Genomic DNA, 20,000 nt, shown 5'->3' with positions numbered 1-20,000 from the left:
CAATTCATTTTGCAATTTAATAATGTAATTTGTAAATACGTCATTCAAAGTGTATTTCAATATGCAAAGTGACAATGAAATCCTCAATTAAATTTGCAAAAGTCATAACAATAAAAATAGAATAACATTGTCAATTTATTTGAGTTCCTTTATTCAAATTGAAAAGCTATGGAGTGGTGAAGTCACGCCCCTTCCGGTAGAGCCCATGGGACCTATGAGATCTAAAAATATGAATGGAAAGAAAGTAATTATTTTCTGGTCCCAGTTTTTATATGCCCCGGATTACACACATTTTGTTTCTGGATTTAAATGATAATTTTTCATGTCAAGAGTTTGACCGTTTATTGTGCAATTGTTCATTTAAAGGCTGTAGTGGAAACACAATGAGAAAGACTACACGTCTCGTATGTGACGTGACGCTCCCTGCGACTGGCGTGGACAAGACCGACAATTTCCACTTCGGCATATCTGAAACTCTCCAAATGCCCCTACTTATAATGGTTTTCACCTCTTTCAATGCTTTTATCCTCCCCTTGGAAAAAATCGGTGAAGTGGAGCAGAGTGATCGCCATGCCTGTACCGGAGTTCCAAGTGCGGGTGGTGACGTTTATCATTCGCGTCGAGAGCAGCGAAGAGCTGTAGTTCACAAAGCGGCCTCACACAAAACCTAACATTATCAAACTTCATCACGAAAATGTTTAGTTTTCTTTGCATGAAAAATTATCATTTAAATTCATAAACAACATATGTGTAATCCAGGGCATATAAAGACTGGGACCAGAAAGTAATTACTTTCCCTCTATTGAAACCCATTCATATTTTTCGATCTCATAGGTCCCATGGGCGCTACCGGAAGAGGCGTGACTTCGCCACTATAGCGTCCCCGTGATTGCAATGCACTTCGCCACGCTCCGTGTGTTGCGAAATATAAATTACATTTCAATCTGCAAAACGCTTTGCAAGAGAGTTTGCAAACGAGTTTGCAAGTCAGCCAATCGCGTCTGGGCGGGAACTACGTCACTTCCTCGTCAGACCAGCCGATCATCCACGACCTAGCACGTGGCACTTTATTTTCTATGCCTAGCATTGTGCCAGGTTTGAGTGGGTTGACGTATATAGTAATAACTTGAAAATGGCGGAAAAGACGGTCGCGGAGCTGCTGCGGGAGGCCGCTGCAGCTCTAGAGGAGCAGCGGGATGCAGGGTCCGAAACAGCGAGCAACATGCCTATGGCAAGCCAACCCCGCCAGAAAACGACCTCATTCAGTCACGTATCACCTTCATTACGCCGAAAAATACGCTGTAAAATAGGAAAAAACAGCGGTTTTTACGCCGTAATGCGCAAGAAGTGCGCCGCTTTTTACACCGCAATGAAGTCCTTCAAGAACGCGAGTAAAAAACGCAGTTTTGAGCATCAAACCACTCGTAAAATACGCACGTTTGTGTACATCACAACGCGTGTAAAAAACGGTGTCTCTCTAGTATGCTAATAATCTCCGCCCTTCTTTTCTCTCAGCCAATGCATTTGAAGTGTTTGCGCCCAATCGCTGATCAAGAAAAGCAGACCAAATCAGTTCAGCACAAATTGAAACTGATGACACAGGAGGTCTGGCTTGCTGACCAAAAAACATTGCGATCATAAAAGCGTGATAATCTGACAAAAGCGCAAATCTGACAATAGATGGAATCTATCCAACAACCTTTGGTTTACAGAGCAAGCGTCGCTATCATTTTGTCCATGGTGACCACGCGGTTGACTTCGAATTCACTCATATATATCTATATGACGCTACAACTAACTACAGAAATAAGAGGAGAAATCGTCACAAGATCTGTGCTGAACTGATTTGGTCTGCTTGTTTTGATCAGCGATTGGGCGCAAACAATTCAAATGCATTGGCTGAGAGAAAAGAAGGGCGGAGATTATTAGCATACCATAGAGACGCTGTTTTTTACGCACGTTGTGATGTGCACAAACGCGCGTATTTTACGAGCGGTTTGATGCTCAAAACGGCTTTTTTTACTCGTGCTCTTGAAGGACTTTTTACGCCATTGCGGCGTAAAAAGCTGCGCATCTTTTGTGCATTGCGGCGTAAAAATACAGTTTTTTCACTTTTTACAGCGTTTTTTACGGTGTAATGAAGGTGATACGTGACTGAATGAGGTCGTTTTCAGGCGGGGTTGGCTTGCCATACATGCCTGCACTAGAGGTGGATTCAATGATTCGTTTACGTGAACCAGTTCGCGTCAGTCAGTTCGCCAAGATGAGTCGTTCGCGAATCGTTCGTTCGTTCGTTCAGCCCAGTTTCCGGTTCAGTACAGTTTCCGTTTCCGGTAGCGGTGAATCGCATCATGCAATGCACCCATTGCATGGTTCTCAGCTGAGTCAGTCAGACTCAGTGCTACCGGAAACTCGACTGAACTGGTTCAGTCGAGTTTCCGGTGAATCGAATGGCGAATCGAATCACTTTATCCTGAAAGTTGAGTCAATATCGTTAATTTTATATATTAAAAAAATACCCGAGATAAAGGAACAATGTGAAACCCTAACCCTAAAATGTAAACACCAGGCTACTTGACAAGAAAATGTAACGGACCACCTTAGGCTTTACTTCACCTCAGAGATAATGCGTTAGTTAATAATGATATGCCTTGCGGCATATCATGCGGCATCACCTGCGCATAGTGCTGCTGCGTAGGCCTACATGGACGTTCCAAGTATGTTTACTTCATGTATCGTTGAAGCTAACTAAGTAAAGCCTAGTTATAACTATAACCTGCTCCTGGTGCAGTGCAAGCAACAGTGTGTGCCGTGAGTCGCCTCGGTCCCTCGTCTTCCTGAACGAACTGTCTGCGAGTCGTGGGTCTGGGAGGAGTCAATTCTGAGTCACGAACGACGCGAACGAGACAACCGACGCGAACGAGACGACCGACGCGAACGACGCGAACGAGAGAGAAGAACCAGTTCGGATCGTTCGTTCTAACGATTCGTTCGTTCGAACGAATCAGTTCGCGACCGAACCACCTCTAGCCTGCACCGGATCGCACAGGAGAAGTGGGCGCAAACCACGTGTGCCACTTTTCTGCTCGCTACTTTACTGAAATAACTAGTCAGGGGCGTTATCATCCCTTGGACGATCTGTATGCTTTGTTGATTTGAATAAACGTTGTGTCTCAGAGTGATACTGCCTTGCGTCACATTGATTCTCCAGCTCGTTGCTTTGCTGAGAGACGATCCAGAGCAAGAGACTACATCACATTGGACGACCGAAACGATAGCGAAAGAGCGAATAACATAATTTTTGGCTAGGTTGTAGGCAGTGGAGGGAAAAACAACGTTAGGTTTTGAATAACTGGTGTAATGGCCTCTTCTTTTTGGAAATTAGACAAATACCATGGTCTATAAAACATGGACAGTCGGGTCGCAAGTTGATCTGGCTGCCTCCTGCTCTTAGGAAGAAGACTAGTTGTGGTTTTTCGTACTGCAGATGATGAAGTCTCTGTGGCTCAAACGGCGCAATGGAACGGAATCTCAACTTGAAATATTCTCCCCCCAAAATTCTATGAGTTCGAATCCCGTATTTATTATAAAAAAACAACACAAATTTTCCATTTATTTTGGCTTAAAGGAGACATTATTCCACCAGGTGTGAGTGTGATTAGCCTTACGAGCCGTTTCGAAAATCTGCCCCATATGACATTACAAGTGGGCATGTCCACCTAGATCTGTGCTTGATAGATCAGTCTACCAGCCTACCCAGTGGACTGAAGTAAACGTTGCTCATCTATCTACTTCTATCTAGAAGTAGATCCTTCTTTGCTCCTAATTTTGATGCCTTTCGAGTGGAAAAAAAATACAAAAACAAGAACACTGGCAAACAGCAGAGTAAAGGTTACAATTTTGTTTATTTTATTGTTAATGTATTTTGTTCAAAGAGGAAGAATTAATGTATTTTTGATTAGTTATCTTTGCATAACTGACAATAATAGTAGGAATCATAAGAGTAACTGTTACATACTATTTCTTTCCTGTAGATTGGCAACATTAGTTATGTTACTGTCTTTATTCTTTTAACTTAAAGCATATCATTAGCGATAAAAGCCTCATTGTATGATCTCTCACAGACCGATCCAGAACAGTTGAGCAGTGTTACCTGGTAAGCTGCAAACACAAGAAACCTTGAAAACAAACAGACCACCTGGCGGGCCGAACCCTTTACCCAGCCCGCCCGGCCCACCTGACCCACCCGAGCCCCCGTCCCCTGCTGGGCGAGCCCGGTCACAGCCAGCCATTTGAGGAGAAGTCTCGTCTAAGCTGCTGGGATTCGCTCTCCGTGATTGGCTGCAGGGGTGAGCGACAGGCGCCTCCGTGGAAACCAAACCACTCCATCGCCTGCTTGAGAGCAGGCACTCCTAGCTTTCTGGTTACCTAGCAACGAGACACAGGGGACACATCGTCACCTGGCAACGAGACACACAGGATCTCTCTCTCACTTTCCTTCTCTCATTGGTCTGAGATTTGAGTTCTCCTTGTTCAGATTTGAAAAAAAATCACATCAACTTCTCCAACTTGTCCACACATTTCTCACGGAAACAGAGTGGATGTTGCACAATGGGATTTTTCTCACAACATGCGCAAGCTGTACTCTTCTCTGTCTGTGTGTTGATGTGTTATGAACTAGTGTCTGGTGCATGTATCTAAATCCGTGCAGAAAAGCTGATAGTGTGACAGGTGGGCTAGGGCCTGGCAAACCCTTACCTTATGGTAGGCCAAGTGCTAGTAACGATAACAGGTCTGTAAGAGCAGTGCTACGGATAGTAAAATATCTGGTCTGCAAGAGCAGTGCTAGTAATGAAAACAGATATGTAAGAGCGGCGCTAGTAACAGTAACAGGTCTGGTCTGTGAGAGCAGTGCCAGTACTAGTAGCAGGTCTGGTCTGTGAGAGCAGTGATAGTAACAGTCACAGGTCTGTGAGAGCAGTGATAGTACTAGTAACAGGTCTGTGAGAGCAGTGATAGTAACAGTAACAGGTCTGGGAGAGCAGTGCTAGAAATAGAAAAAGGTCTGTAAGAGCAGTGCTAGTACTAGTAACTAGTAACAGGTCAGTTGGTCTGTTCTGTAGGGGCAGTGGCTTGTGTCTGCGGGGCATCGCTGAAATGTTACCGCGCTCAGTGACATTTCGCTTATTGACGGCGGCGGTCGAGAGACCTCAGTGCTTTCAAGTTATTAAGAGCGTTGTGGTGCGGGACAGCCTCTCGTTGAGGTAGAATCAACCCAGCACTTTAGTCCCACAGCGTACACACTATTCTGTTCAGATGAGAGTGCGTAGCGTGGAAATGAAGGTCACGTTTTCTAAAACGAAGGCACATTATGCAGCCGTTCACCGGGACATTCATATCACGGGCAGAGTCTCCAATACTTTGGCCTTACTGATAAAAAAGCTATAAAGATGCACTCGACGCAGCATAGAGTCAACTGATTACTTGCTCCATTCAGCGGCAAGCTCCATTCTCTGACTTCTATTGAGGTAAAATAAAGACTGAACCACAACAAAACAGGCTCCATATGTTGGTTTCTGTGTGTGAATCCCTGTATGTGGGTTCTTATGTGTGATGGGGGGGGGGGGACCTGTGTGTGAGTGTATATGTGGGGACGCTATATATTGAGCCTGTCAAGGGTGCACAGCTTTGGTTTCAGTAGTGGAGGACGGTTTCCTCGCTTCGTGCCTGTATGGAGCCTGTGTGTCGGGGATTTATACCTGGGAGCTCCACATACATGACAAGACACGTGATAGGGTCAGGGTGATCAACACTACTCACTGCGGCGTTGGGCTCGATGAGACGCCATTGCAGCTCCCTGGCCTCCTCCCACCTCCCCTCCACGCACAGGCGGTCCAACTCACACACCTGGGGTCCAAGCACGTTAGCCAGTGCGCACACGCCACCCACCGCCCCTGAGGACCAGGGCAGGGGGGTCAGACACATGCAAAGGGGAAGTGCAGTGTTTTTGTTTGATTTGGCAAAGATATGGGATGTCAATTATAACCCAGGATTGTGGGGGGTCAATCCTTGAATGTTTCACCCTTCAGTTGACAACAAATAACACTCACTCGGCTCAAATAACAACACCCCATAGTGCTCACACAAGGTCGTCTTTAGTCAATTCAGACTCACAAACATTCCTGTTTCATGCTTCTAGAGATGGTGCATGAGGTGTGTGTGTTTGAGTGCGGGAGAGTGTGTGTGTGTGTGTGTGTGTGTGTGTGTGTGTGTGTGTGTGTGTGTGTGTGTGGTCACATAATGCAGAGACACACAGGGAGCCGACACAGCAGGATAAAGTTTCCCCTGTGGACCTCGACAAACCTCGAAAACACTGCGGAGACATTGATTATTTACCAGCCATGACGGGGGAATATGCACTGTACATCTGTAGAACATGAATATTGTACTGTATAAATTATGAAGCGGAAATCCTTAGTGTCCTCCAGAGTGTGGGTCTGTATTTCCGTTATGATGAATAGACAGTAAGCGATCTGAGTTTCTATGGCTGTCTAAGCCTGCTCTTATTGGATAACATCAATCCACTGTACCGATTGTCTGAGGCGACGCCCGCTGCCAATACCTCCCAAAGTTAACCATGCACTACCTACTACTGCCATGATGCCCTGTGTCACCGGGGAGGATCTGACAGAAACATTCCCTTTGAGGAGCGCTTGCTTTGACTAGCCGAGCAGTAAAGGATGACTGAGGGGGAAGATGACCTGTGTGGGTGTGTGGTCGGGGTTCCAGAAGAGTTAAGGAAGACTGAAGAAGTAAATGATGAGGCAAAGAAGTTGCGCTAGTAAACTAGTAAAGTGTTGAGGAAAACATTGTTGAGGATTGGGTTGAGAAATTGATGGATGGTTGTCTTGGGGACATTGTTCCTCGCACAGGTGCCATTGTTAAAAAGGCCCAAAATGCTGGAAGTTTTACCATTACCATTACACATATTTAAAAGATCTTATATGGCTCCTACACCGATTGTATCAAATATCAGCTCAGTTGTATCTTGCCCTCTTGCTCCCACCCCCCATACACATCAGATGAGTGACAGGGCTAGGTATGCTGGCTACCTAGCAGGCACTAGCAACTGACAGGCCAGCCACCCAGGCTCTGAGTGACATCTCTCAGGACTCCTTAATAACTGTGCTCTGATGGTTGAGTGACAGCCAGAATCCCCGCCCTTCCCGCTCACGGTCCAATCGGGGTACAGCTATGAACACCGTGAGGACCGTGCTGACATAAAACATGCTGACATAGAACCTCTCTCTCCGGCGCTACCTCCCCCCGTCTCCATTAGTATCTCTCTCTCCCTCTCCCTCTCTTTCTCTCCCCTCCCGTCTCGCGGACACATATAGATAAAGGTATATCTGTGTATAAGAGGGGCTTTGACGTGCAGCGTATGACTCATTAGGTTTCTGAGGGTATCGAATCATAGCTTATCCCGCGGCACAGAGTCTAATCCATTCCACAAGCGCTTCATACGTGTTCCCCATTGCAAGCAGCCCTCTCCCGCAGTCCTCTGTGACTCGCTAACACGTTAGCCTGATACCATGCTAACCTCTCGCTAGCTTTCTATCATGCTAGCTACTAACATCTTTGTAGCTTTCTACCATGCTCACTCGCTAACCTCTCACTAACAGCCTAGCTCACTACCATGCCAGCTCGCTAGCTTGCTAACCTTTCACTGGCTTGCTACCATGCTAGTACCCTAACCCCCTGTACGGAGTGAGATATTGGACCTAATTATAGAAATTGGTCTAAAGAAAAAATTGGTTGAAAGAAACACAGATCGTCTTCAAAAAATAAATTTATCATTGACAATACTGGTTTTGTCACAACCCGTTTCTTTGATTTCAGTTATGCTTTTAATAATTAGGTCCTGTATCTCCCTCCATACTCTTGCTAAAGCTAACCTCTCAGCAATTTTTCTTAACTCCTTATTTTGATGCCTTTTAGTAAAAGAAAACCTGACAATGATAAATATAATATATACCAGCAAACAATAACACCTTAACTGCAATTAATAAATAAAAGCAGTGACATCCACTAATAATCAAAATCATGCTAACCTCTTGCTAAAATGCTGCACAGCTGACAAACATATAAAGTATGAAAAGTAGAACCAAATAAACACCATCACCAGCGTCAATATCTACCAATATAGCATGAGTCCCAAACAAAAATGGTTAAAAATGTTTTGGATGTTCTTTATTCTGTTGAAACAAGCTGGACGAAGCCCATGAGGGGAGTGTGTGTGTGTGTGTGTGTGTGTGTGTGTGTGTGTGTGTGTGTGTGTGTGTGTACGTGTGTGTACGTGTGTGTGTGCGTATGTGTGTCTTACCAACGCTGTAGGCCGCCATGAGGAAGCCTGCCGATCCAGCCAGGACCTGGAAATCCAGACCCCGGGTTTTATGGACCGCCAGGCCAATCCGAGTGATCTGGACAAGAACCCAGCATGTCAGGAGCATGGAAGAGAGTGTGTTTGGTGGTTGGGTTATGTGTACATGTGTGAGTGTTGGTTTAAAATCCCCCCTCCTATCTCGTAGCTGTCAGACCAAATATTTATGTTTTATATATAGAGGAAGAGAGAGAGAGAGAGAGAGAGAGAGAGAGAGAGAGAGAGAGAGCAGTGATTGTAACAGAATCCCAAGTGGACAATGAAAATAAGTGAAGGTGTCTTCAAAAGAGAGGAAGAGGAGGATTATATGAAGGATGGGGGGGGGGGAAGAGGTAATGCATAAATCATCCGCTCGCTGTTTTGTTTGCCTTTCTACCCATGATGTCCTTTGTCAATCCAGATATGAAGGCACCGTTTCCAGAAAAACCTGGAGAGCAGACCTAGTTCAAAGAAGAACAGAGGAAGATCCCCAACCACCCCCATCCCCCACACACCCTACCCCCAAAACTAGCCCCAGATCCCCGGGGAATCCAAAGCAGTGCCTCTAGGTCTGAGGTTCCTTGAAAACCTTTTGAAACGTCTATTTTTACACCATTTGTGTGTCAGTCAATCTTCTCCCCCCCACCCCAAATGTTCCTTCCCAACACACATCAGTCAATGCAGCTCACCGCGGTAATGGGTGCCCCCCCCAAACCCCCTGGATATCGACAGAACGGAGGAGCATTTTAATATAAAGCTAGCACGCCCCAGCCGCTATTAGCCTAATTACTGTGGTCTCTATTGCAGGGGGACCCCCAAACCCCCCCCCCTCACCGCAGGCCATTCTCTTTCCATTAAAATTAATGAATTTTAGAAAGCCCCCATCTTCATTACAAAGAACCTCTGCTCGCTGCAAATTATTTCCCCACCACCCCTGTCGAGGAGCGCTGCTGGGCCCTGCTTTGATCAAGGTTTAGAGGTACCCTGCTTATTAAATATTGTCACATTGATTTTTCAATATTATCAAATATTATTCAATATGATCAAATGGTACAACTAGACTCAGTCTATCAGCAGAGATAAAGTGTCCTTTATTACATATTAGTACAAGACTAACCCTAGTACAGACATTAATTAAATATTATTATTAATCCAACCCTATGACTAGAGAAAGTAGTATATATATATATACAACCATGATTAGACATACTTCAATGAGTAGGAATGGTTTAGAGCAGTGGTTCTCAAACTTTTTATAGCGCGTACCACCACAGAAAATATAAGTCTCCCTAAGTCCCACCATTATGACAGATGTTATAAAATATAACAACATACAGTTTTGAGGCCTGCGGCCCTTTTCCGCTACGCAAATCTCATGCAGGAGGTACATTTATTCTTAAAAATAATATTATTCATTGTTAGCTGTTGTCAGCTGTACAAAGAGGTAGCACTAGACCAGAGACACGGAAACACATACACACACAGCAGGTGAGAACATGAACTCATGGTAAATGTATTTCCATTCATACTAGTATTTTGATAGTATTGTTTTTAATCTAACGATTTTTTTTTTCTTTTTTCTAATTCCTCTGCGTACCACTCAAACTATGGTACGCGTACCACCAGTGGTACGCGTACCATAGTTTGAGAACCACTGGTTTAGAGGATGAGGTCTTCATCAAATCGTGTTGGTATTAAAATGTCTACATGTGTCCTTTCGTACAAGCTACACAGTGGTAGATGCTTGAAATCCAAGCATTTTATGGGCAACCTGTTATTCTCCAGTGTATATAACAAGCATATACACTGGACTGATGGAAACTGAGAATCCTGCAGTCATTTGCCAGATAAAGAAATTAAAAAATCAGGACCAACAAACATTTCTGGAGAAGTTGGACAGGATTTTTAAACACCTGGACCCGAGTGTACACGTGGACTCGAGAGTGCACGTGGAAGTAATAGGGCTGGAATTTACTGAAATAAGTGGAAATTACGACATGCTCCAAAAGTTTGAGGAAAAAGCAGAAATGTGGGATCAGTAATTACAATATGTATACAAAGAGATAAAAAATGTATATATGCTAGAAGGACAAGGAATAGATTGTGTAGCGCGTGTGTGTAGGTGTGTGTGTAATGACGGAAGAAGGGGAGGTGCCATCGCCACATCCTCCACCACGCTGCTAATCCACTTCCCACCTGAACACTAAAACTGAACGGCACAGCTTGCTGCGGATCACACGTTTGACTGATGTCATTCTCAGTTATAAAACGCACACGCACGTATGCAAATTCACACACACAAACACACATAAATGCGCACACACACACACAGACATACATTCATGTTCTCTTACACACACACACGCACACACACACACACTTGAACGTGTGCTCGAGCAATCACACCCTCTGTCTCAGTTGTAAGTGTTCGTATTAATGGTGTCAAAGCTTTATGTTCTTTAATTACATTATAATTAAGTAGTCACAAATGAGGTGTGGAAGGAAATTATAGTTTTTCATCACTAGTGAGCTTCTTTTTATTTTTCAATTATCTTTTCAAACGTGAAAAAAAAATCTCAGATTAAAAGTTTAAATCCATAGCCTACTTTTTTTCACTTATATATTTAGGAACCTTATTTAAAAATCTCAAATTAAATTTAACTTTGTTTTATTTTTAACAGAAAAAATATATTAAATACACTTTTTAGAACATTAACGAATGATAAACATTAATAGTTGTAGTCAAATTGACTTAAAGTTGTAACACAACTACTAGTACAATAACTAATTAGCTTCTAACACGGCTAACCAGCTGAGCTATCAATTTAGAGAGCATATTCGCTACCAATACAGATTACTTACTACTACCACAGCTAACTAGTTTATATGATAGCCGACTATTTTAACACACACACAAACACGCACACGCACAAACACACACCCAAACACAAACTGTCAAAATAATGAAACGCTATTCGATTATTTTGTAAGAAAAGTTATTAATAATAGTAAGTAAACACATACTATATATATACATCTATACATATATTTACATTTATTTCCGAAAGTAATATATCCCTGACTCAAATATTATGAATCTATGTGTAATTATGTTTATCTATATTTTAGATAGTACCTTAATAGAAATCCCAGTTTTAAATATGATCAATGTTAAGCCAGTAATATGTTAATTGTGTACACATCTAACATTTGCACATTGTTATAATTTTAATTTATCATGCCTATAAATTAAGTTTATTATTGTAACGCAACCCAAAGTGGACAAACTCTATGTTGTCAGCTTAACATAGAAGCCGTCAGTTTCTCTATATCTCGTTTTCCCGTCAAAGACAATTCCTCAACAACTCATGATTTTTAAGATATCAGGACATCAGGCACACCATAATAACCAGATAAACTAACTAGCTGTACCTAAAGTAGCTTGAAGAAGTGGATCTTGCATAGGGCACCCTAACAGTGTGCGTGCAGCTACAATGTGTTCTTTGTCCAAAGTGATGCAGTGAACTGTGGGACCACTGATTCTGACAATGTTCTTTGTTTGTAGTTTTAAGATTTGCAATTTATTTCCTCTCATTTTCTATTTACCTTATTGCACTGTTGAGGATGGCTGGAATGACTGCTTGTTGTTATATTGATGTGCACATAATCATTTATAAAAAATGTGATAAATAAAAATGAACTTCACCCCATGACCCTGAGACTATTTAATTGTTCAACCGGTGATGCAAACATTTTTGTAACACTACTGATACTACAATTCAATCCAACCACTAAGGATTACATTATACTGCAATTACTAGTTCCCCAGTAAATATAAACTACTGGTGATACGGTAGAGTTAATAACAACTAGTTATACGGTACTACTAGTATAAGCAGTAATAACACTAATGTCTATAATAGGCTACATATTCCCTGACCCCCCCTGCTCTCCAGTCCCAACCCAGGGCTTTGAAGTGCTCCTTACGTCTCCGCCACTGTCCTTGAGGCCCACGATGTTGGGGTGTTGAGCCAGACGACAGACGGCGTCCATGGGCAGCTCAAGCCCCGTGTTGGCCGGAACGCTGTACAGAACCACGGGCACGGGACTGCTGTCGGCCACCTGAAAACACAACGACACCCGTTACTGCCACCGCCGGCCAGACATGAGCGGTGTACAGAAAGAGAGCAAAAGAGATTAAGACTTTGATAATAAACAATACATTTAATTTAATTGATAACGCCTGCAAATATTTAGGTACATCTGGCAAATATTAAAATTGTACTTATTAAAGTGCACTAAAATCTGGAGATGTAAAGATCTGCTAACTTTTAGTAAGGTGTCCTAACATCTAATATCAACATAAATCAACCAAAAAGTCAACATCGACTAAAATATGCACTAACATCTTCTAAATTATTATCTATTTAACTTATATCTGCTTAACTATTTGCTATCATCACTAAACTATTTACTAACATCTATTATCGTTGACTAAGATCTTAAAACATCTTCTAAACTATTTACTGACATCTGATATTAACCAATAAATTATTTTCTAACGTCTAATAACATTTACTAATGCATTTACTACCATCTGACTTCTACTAAAGAGTTAACTAACATATACTCAAAACAATTAACTAACATATACTCAACTATTTACGAGCATCCCCTAAACAATCAACTAACATGCTAATATTTTCAAAAATCTACTATACGATTAACTTGACATGTACTCAACTATTGACTAACATCTACTAAAAGATTGGCCGACATCTACGAACCGATACTAAAGTTTACTTAATTAAAATGTTTACTAAGGCAAGTCTGCTGATGTTCATTCAACTCAACTGACTCATCTAATAACAAGATGTATCAATCATCCGAAAGCACGATGAAAAGAGTGGACGTGGTGATGTCATGATGGTCTCTGGCCTTCCTCTGACCCTAGGGAAGGGCACGAGGAGGGGAGAGCTGGAGCAGTACCGTGCTCCATCGGTTGAAAGTGATCGGAAACTAAATCTCTTTTTTACATGCCCGCCCAACTGCGATCGCAAATATTCTCTGTTCAATTATCAGTTCATGGCTTCATAATTGATTCGTCAACATTATGTACATGCGCTGAATATTTCGAGAACCGGCAACACCTGAATGCGTTAATTGGATTTGGGCCTACTGTGCTTCTGGAAACAAGTCCTTGATTGAGGTTTCGACGGGTTGCTTGCATTTTGAACGTGAACGATCTGAATATAAAAGCAGACTCTACTTTAAACAATGTGATGAAATGCAAACAAAGAGCTGCTTCACATTAGCTCCTTATGCCACACAAAACATCGATACCTGTGATTAGTTTTTCATTCTCCTTTATCTGTAGACTTATTTCATATATGGCTCAACATGGATCTTATCTGGAAGTCAGATATAAGGCTCTAACACTGTCAAAAAGCTCCACACATTTTACCTCAAGTCTTGAATATCTAAGACTCAAATATAATGTAGACTCAAGTAGGGGCCAGGCAGGAGAGTTGCGTGGCTAGAGTGTGGGTTTGATTCCCCAATGTACATGCCAACCTCAGAGGCTGCAGTCTGTTAACAATTTCAAATTTGATTCAAATATCATTATACATTGCAATCTAATCATCTCATTAGATGAAAATGGTATGTGTTTATACTCCCATCATGGGAATCACAGCAAAGCACCTGCACCTGCCATGGATGTTAAACCTAACCATTTTACCAGCTGGCGTGGCGTCGCTTCTTAAAGGAAAGGTGATAAGGTGAGACGCTGTTAGGGTGGCACCCAGGAATGCAATGTGGCCTTTCACAACTTTTTCAGATACTGTAAACTGCAAACTTTATGAACCAACTGACTGCTACTTTTAGTATCGTAGAGAATACATCCAAAGCACGTCTCTCTGATCTGATCCCCTCTCTGTAGTTTAGAGAAATCATCAGAAACAAATCCGTGATTGATGTTTTAACTGATATTTGAGACTAATTTATTCTTTCTCTGGTGTTGCTATTCTTGTTAAGCACGAAAAGTGCTCGATAAATAATTAGATATAAAATAGCTCTATAAATAGTAAAAAAGCGCCTGAAAAGAATAGTATTTTCTTCAACAGCATATTAGAATTTATTTTAACAATATATTTATATATTTAATAAAAGTAAAAGCTCAGTTTCAGTCAATAAAAATGGTGCTTTCGTTGGGACATGAGGCCAATACGCAGACGAAATAAAATATTTCCAAAATATCCGTATAGGTGTGGACGGGGCGCTAAGTGGCCACTCTTTAGCGGCCAAGCTGTCTGTCGTCATGGTGACGTGACACTGCGGACCTGGGTGAAGTGGTGAGTGAGGGCACGGCTATCCATCTTGCCCTTGTAGAAGCAGGGTGTCACCACCAGCACGGCATCTGCTCCCACCCCCGCCATTCTCTCCGTCATCCGGACGGTGGCCCTGGTTGCTGAGGGGGGGGGGGGGGGGGGTTGGAGACAGGTGGCAGGATGGAGAGGGAGGATAGGAGGTGGAGAGAGAGGATAGAGGGAGGATAGGAGGTGGAGAGAGAGATGGAGAGAGGATAGGAGGTGGAGAGAGAGATGGAGAGAGTAAGAAGAGAAGTAGAGAGAGAGAGAGGTTAAGATAGGTGGATGGGTGGTGAGAGTGAGGAAAGGAGGTGGAGGTGACACACACACACACACACACACACACACACACACATAAAGCAACAAATATATAAATAAATATCATCTATATACACACAAAAACATTTTCACAAATTCTCACACATATAAATATAGAACATGTACACTTAAACATAACACACACACACACACACACACACACACACACACACACACACACACACACACAGAAACGTACATTCACACCCTGATCCGGCTATAACCAGTTTGTCTCTGGGCAGCGAGAGGCGGACCCTGCTGACCACCTCCACCCTCTCCTCCTCCGTCAGATAAGGGTACTCGCCATTAGAGCCCTGCACCACCAGACCTGTAGTGCACAAACACGCACACACACACACACACACACACACACACACACACACACACACACCGTGAGTTAATCTTTCGATATAGTATATGTGGGAGCACGGAAAATCCCTGGTGATCTAAATTTATTATCCTTACTAAGATAGGATAATATACACAGAATAAATATCAACAACAATATATATGTATATTTTAAAAACGATATTGTTATGCCGTCTTGTCTTAAAGGGCCTGTTTGTTTTAAGACAACAGTATTCGAGACAGTTAGGAAGGAATTCCAACAGGGGGCGATATACATCCGTGACGGAAGGGCTATACTTGGAACCCATATTAGCTTCCTGTTGGCTATGCTGGTTCATATAGATTAGCCCAGCACGATCCGGTTAACTCAAGTCCCTTGGCAAATTATTGATTTCACACAACATGGGAGTTTATTTTATAGATGAAACCTTGCTGCGCCCTGGAGCAATAGACGTTTCGACAATTATGAGGATAATCCTTGTCATAGACAGGGAAGGTCAATAAGCCATGAATAGTCTAAACATATGGGATCTGCAGAAGCGATTTAATAAGCCATGCAATGTTCTCGGATATTGATTAGTTTATAAAGATAGGCATCTATCAAAGTTTCAGAAGACGGCTTAAGCAATCGGTGCTATTCTCCGTCGGCCTAAAACTACTACCTTTAAATGGTATCTTTGCATATTTCTGCAGGTTTTCCTCTAGTTTGTGATAGTCCAGCTCCTCCTGCTTTGTGAACGGCGTGGCAATAGGAGGGTATATCCCGCTGATGTCCAGTCTCTGACCCGCAGCCTGGGATGCGCTGCGTTTCCATAGCGTAACGTAAACCCTTCTGGACAGGGCAAACATATTTTTCACAGCTCCGACACCTAACATGTTGAACGACTGCAGACATACACACACAGAGATGGCTCCAAGATGAGAACTGAGTTTAGGTGTCGCAACCCCTCCAGTTAATGACTAAACTCCCCGGTCTGCAAACATTGACTTGATAAAGACAAAATTCCCAAAGTAGAACCTGCCTGCCTCAGCAACCTCAGCTACGAGGTTAGGGCATTGTCAAGTTGAATCCTTCCACGTTTGGACTTGTGAGGCGAAGTTGACTGTCTGTCAGACACTTGTTTGGTGACGACATTCAGAGTGCTCCGCCCACCACCTGTTTAAAGAGTGTATGTTGGTAACATAGACTTCAATAAATGTGACGGTCTTTTTTTTATGTTTTCATATGAGTGTTTCAGGGCTCAAGTAGGCCTATGTTATTATAACCACCATACATATCCAGATATTTGAGAAATGTAGCAGGTGGCGTCCATTGCTAATGCAATACCGCCCCCTGGTGGTGTTCTGCAGACCTACATTTCACTTTAGTATTATCGGATCTGTGGACATTAATATAAACATAACTCGGCTCATTAAAATATGCTTTATTTAATAATATAGATATTAATATATTAATAGTCATAGAGTACAAGAAGTACAAGACAGACAATAGGTCTTCATCCTTTCACCACACATTTGCGTATTTTATTCGACATAATTGTGTTGGGAAAGTCTATAACCCGGTCTCTGCTTCACCCTCTGTAACTTTAAATAATTGTGAAAGTTTCAAAGTTGTAGTTTTTATCTAGGCCTATCTGCAGGACTTAACCATTTTAAAGTGGGAATACAGGTGAACAAGGTTTTGTTGTCCAATGTTGTTGAATCATTCATCATTGTTTTATACGAAAAAATATTATGTTCGGGTTCTTTTGAGAGCCAAGTAATGCAACCATCAGCGATATGGCGATAATCCCTTCACCACCTCTTATCTCAACACGCACAGAGCATCCTGCTTGTGGTGGGCGCGGGTGCCGCACTCAGGATGCAGAGTGCGGCACCCCTTCCATGGCGGTCTCAGAGGAGGATGATCACTGGTTCCGTGATTAAGGGCAGAGGAAGTGACACAAACCGCTCGATATGATAACAATGCTGAAGTGATGATGATCTGCAGACAAATTGATCATCGGTCGCATTTTGCTTGATAACATTTCACTGTACTTCCATCGTCCATGTATGCAATGTCGATGAAGCAGCGATTTGATACAAAGCAAAACAATCAGATTTCAGATGTATTCAGTCAGAGTGCTGCTGGAAGCTCATTACGCACACAATCACATTAGGCTTTTATGGTTACGTCATCGTACACAGTCGGTTGGCGAGATTCTCTAGCGGTACAGTAGGCCTACAACAACAACACATCATCATCATCATCATCATCATCATCGTCATCGTCTTCCTCACCGTCGCTTACTGCGGGCGGCTCGCGCTTCCCGGAGCCAGATGGAGCGTGAGAACTGTACCGCGTGCACGTGACCAGGGCTCGCTGCTGGAGCGAGCGCCTTGTTCACACCGCATCATGGCTGCGGAAGCTGCGGTCTCCCCCGGCGGAGCCTCCGCTGTCTCCTTCTCCACCCCCGGGGCACGGAGCTCACCGTCCCGCCTTCTGCTCCTGTCCCTCGGCCTCGCCTCTCTACTTCTCCCGGCTCAGTCCCACGGGCTGCTGGGCTTCCGTCCGGAGGAGACCGGGGGGGAGCTGTCCGTGGAGGACGGGGTGCTGAGAGCCATCGAGGGGACTCGCTTCATGCTGCGGGTGTACTACTCCACCTCCTCCCCGAGCCGGAGACTCAACCGCACCGCGGGCTCCTCCAGGGCCAGCAACGCCGCTCCGTGGATCGCCTTCATTGAGGAGCCGAGTCCCGGGAGAGAGGGGCAGGTGCACCCCAAGCGGAACATGTGCATGGACAAGACCGCCCGGACGTCCGACATCGAGGTGCTGGGCTCGTTCAAGTCGGCCTCGAGCCAGAACTCGGTGCTGGTGGAGCTACTGGCCAAGGACCTGCGGCGCGGGGAGAAGATCAAACACTACTCCATGTGCGCGTTCGACGGCTCCAAGTGGGAGCACTACCGCACGCGGGACTTCTGGGTGGCGGTGGTGGAGCGCTCGGCTGTGCCCAACTTGTGGCTGCAGGTGCTGGTGTCGGTGCTGCTGCTATGTCTGTCCGCGCTGTTCAGCGGCCTTAACATCAGCCTGCTCGCGCTCGACCCGGTGGAGCTGCAGGTGCTGCAGAACAGCGGCACGCACACCGAGCAGAACCACGCGCGGAGGATCGAGTCCGTGCGTCGCCACGGCAACTACGTGCTGTGCACGCTGCTGCTGGGCCACGCGCTGATCAACGCCGCGCTGGCCGTGTGGATGTGCCAGATACTGGGCATGACATGGCAATCCACCGTGCTCTGCGCGTTTGGCATCTTTTTCATCGGCGAGATCCTGCCGCACTCGGTGGCCTCCCGCCACGGCCTCGCCATCGCCTCCAAGACCATCTGGGTGACGCGCGTGCTGATGGTACTCTCTTTCCCCGTGTCCTACCCCATCAGCAAGCTGCTGGACCTGGTGCTCCGACAGGAGATCTCCAACTTCTACACGCGGGAGAAACTCCTAGAAATGCTGCGCGTGACCGACCCGTACCACGACCTGGTCAAAGAGGAGCTGAATATCATCCAAGGCGCGCTGGAGCTGCGCACAAAGACAGTGGAGGACGTACTCACGCCACTGGGCGACTGCTTCATGCTGGCGTCGGACGCGCTGCTGGACTTCAACACCATGTCGGAGATGATGCAGAGCGGCTACACGCGCATCCCCGTGTTCGAGAACGAGCGCTCCAACATCGTGGACATCCTATTCGTCAAAGACCTGGCGTTCGTGGACCCGGACGACTGCACGCCCCTCAAGACCATCACCCAGTTCTACAAGCACCCGCTACACTGCGTCTTCAACGACACTAAACTGGACGCCATGTTGGAGGAGTTCAAGAAAGGTAAAGTTTGTGATGGGAACTGGGGCGGGAGTTCGTTGCTAAGTCTCTAAGCTTGTTCTCTCTGGTTTGTTATTCTTTAGTTATTCTTTTTTTTCTCCAGTCTTTGAGTTCTTAGAATCTTCCCGATTATAATTGAGCGAGCGTTTTTTTTTTTTTACTTCCTTTACCATCGGGCTTTTTCAGCCTTTTATCTTCAAATAACATGAAGAGTAATCGGTCATCATAGTGACCGAGTTCCGTTTGTCGCTCTCTCGTTATCTTAAAGAGTTAAGATGGGTGCAGCCCTTACTGGCCAATCACAGACCGCCTTGAATCTGCCTAGTCAGCGTTATGACGCCCTCATGTTGTTTTTTTCAAGAAGACACGCGCACGCACACGCACATACGCGCACACACACGCACCCCCCCCCCCCCCCCACACACACACACACAGCGAGCCAATGCCATTCATCACTGCATGCCACCTATAGAAACCACTTGTGAACTATTTGCCGTATAGTTAACCGTTTTGCCTAATCATGTGTTGATTCATTTATTTTGCAACAAGCTAAAGGACACAGCATCTGCTGCCAAATATCCCAGCATGAGAACAACCATATTCTAGGTCCTGTGTGATACTGGCAGCTGAATGATCCACAGGAGGTTAAAGGGTCCCCTCTGTCTCAATCCTCTCATCGCTGTGCTGTGCAGTCTA

General features: G+C 44.4%; 2 protein-coding genes across 2 annotated transcripts in view; one reads left to right on the top strand and one right to left on the bottom strand.

The window, feature by feature from the left end:
- Positions 1-4,265: 4,265 nt before the first annotated feature.
- Positions 4,266-16,571, bottom strand: hoga1 (4-hydroxy-2-oxoglutarate aldolase 1). Its single transcript, XM_079731006.1, has 7 exons — positions 16,116-16,571; positions 15,305-15,433; positions 14,761-14,888; positions 12,407-12,541; positions 8,384-8,480; positions 5,821-5,954; positions 4,266-4,428 (listed from the first exon to the last, which is right to left on the bottom strand). The coding sequence occupies exons 1-7, from the start codon at positions 16,327-16,329 to the stop codon at positions 4,279-4,281; spliced, it is 987 nt and encodes a 328-aa protein (XP_079587132.1). The 5' UTR covers positions 16,330-16,571; the 3' UTR covers positions 4,266-4,278.
- A 1,204-nt stretch (positions 16,572-17,775) lies between these two features.
- The window catches only part of LOC307071639 (metal transporter CNNM1-like), a 9,955-nt gene continuing 7,730 nt past the window's right edge, over positions 17,776-20,000 (top strand). Inside the window, exon 1 of the mRNA XM_079730688.1 lies at positions 17,776-19,307. Within this exon, the coding sequence (XP_079586814.1) occupies positions 17,849-19,307 (1,459 nt within the window). The 5' untranslated portion in view covers positions 17,776-17,848. The remainder of the gene's footprint in view (positions 19,308-20,000) is intronic.

The sequence above is a fragment of the Pollachius pollachius genome, assembly GCF_949987615.1.
Source record: "Pollachius pollachius genome assembly, chromosome: 2".
Classification (NCBI taxonomy): domain Eukaryota; kingdom Metazoa; phylum Chordata; class Actinopteri; order Gadiformes; family Gadidae; genus Pollachius; species Pollachius pollachius.
This window is presented reverse-complemented; position numbering and strand designations above follow the sequence as displayed.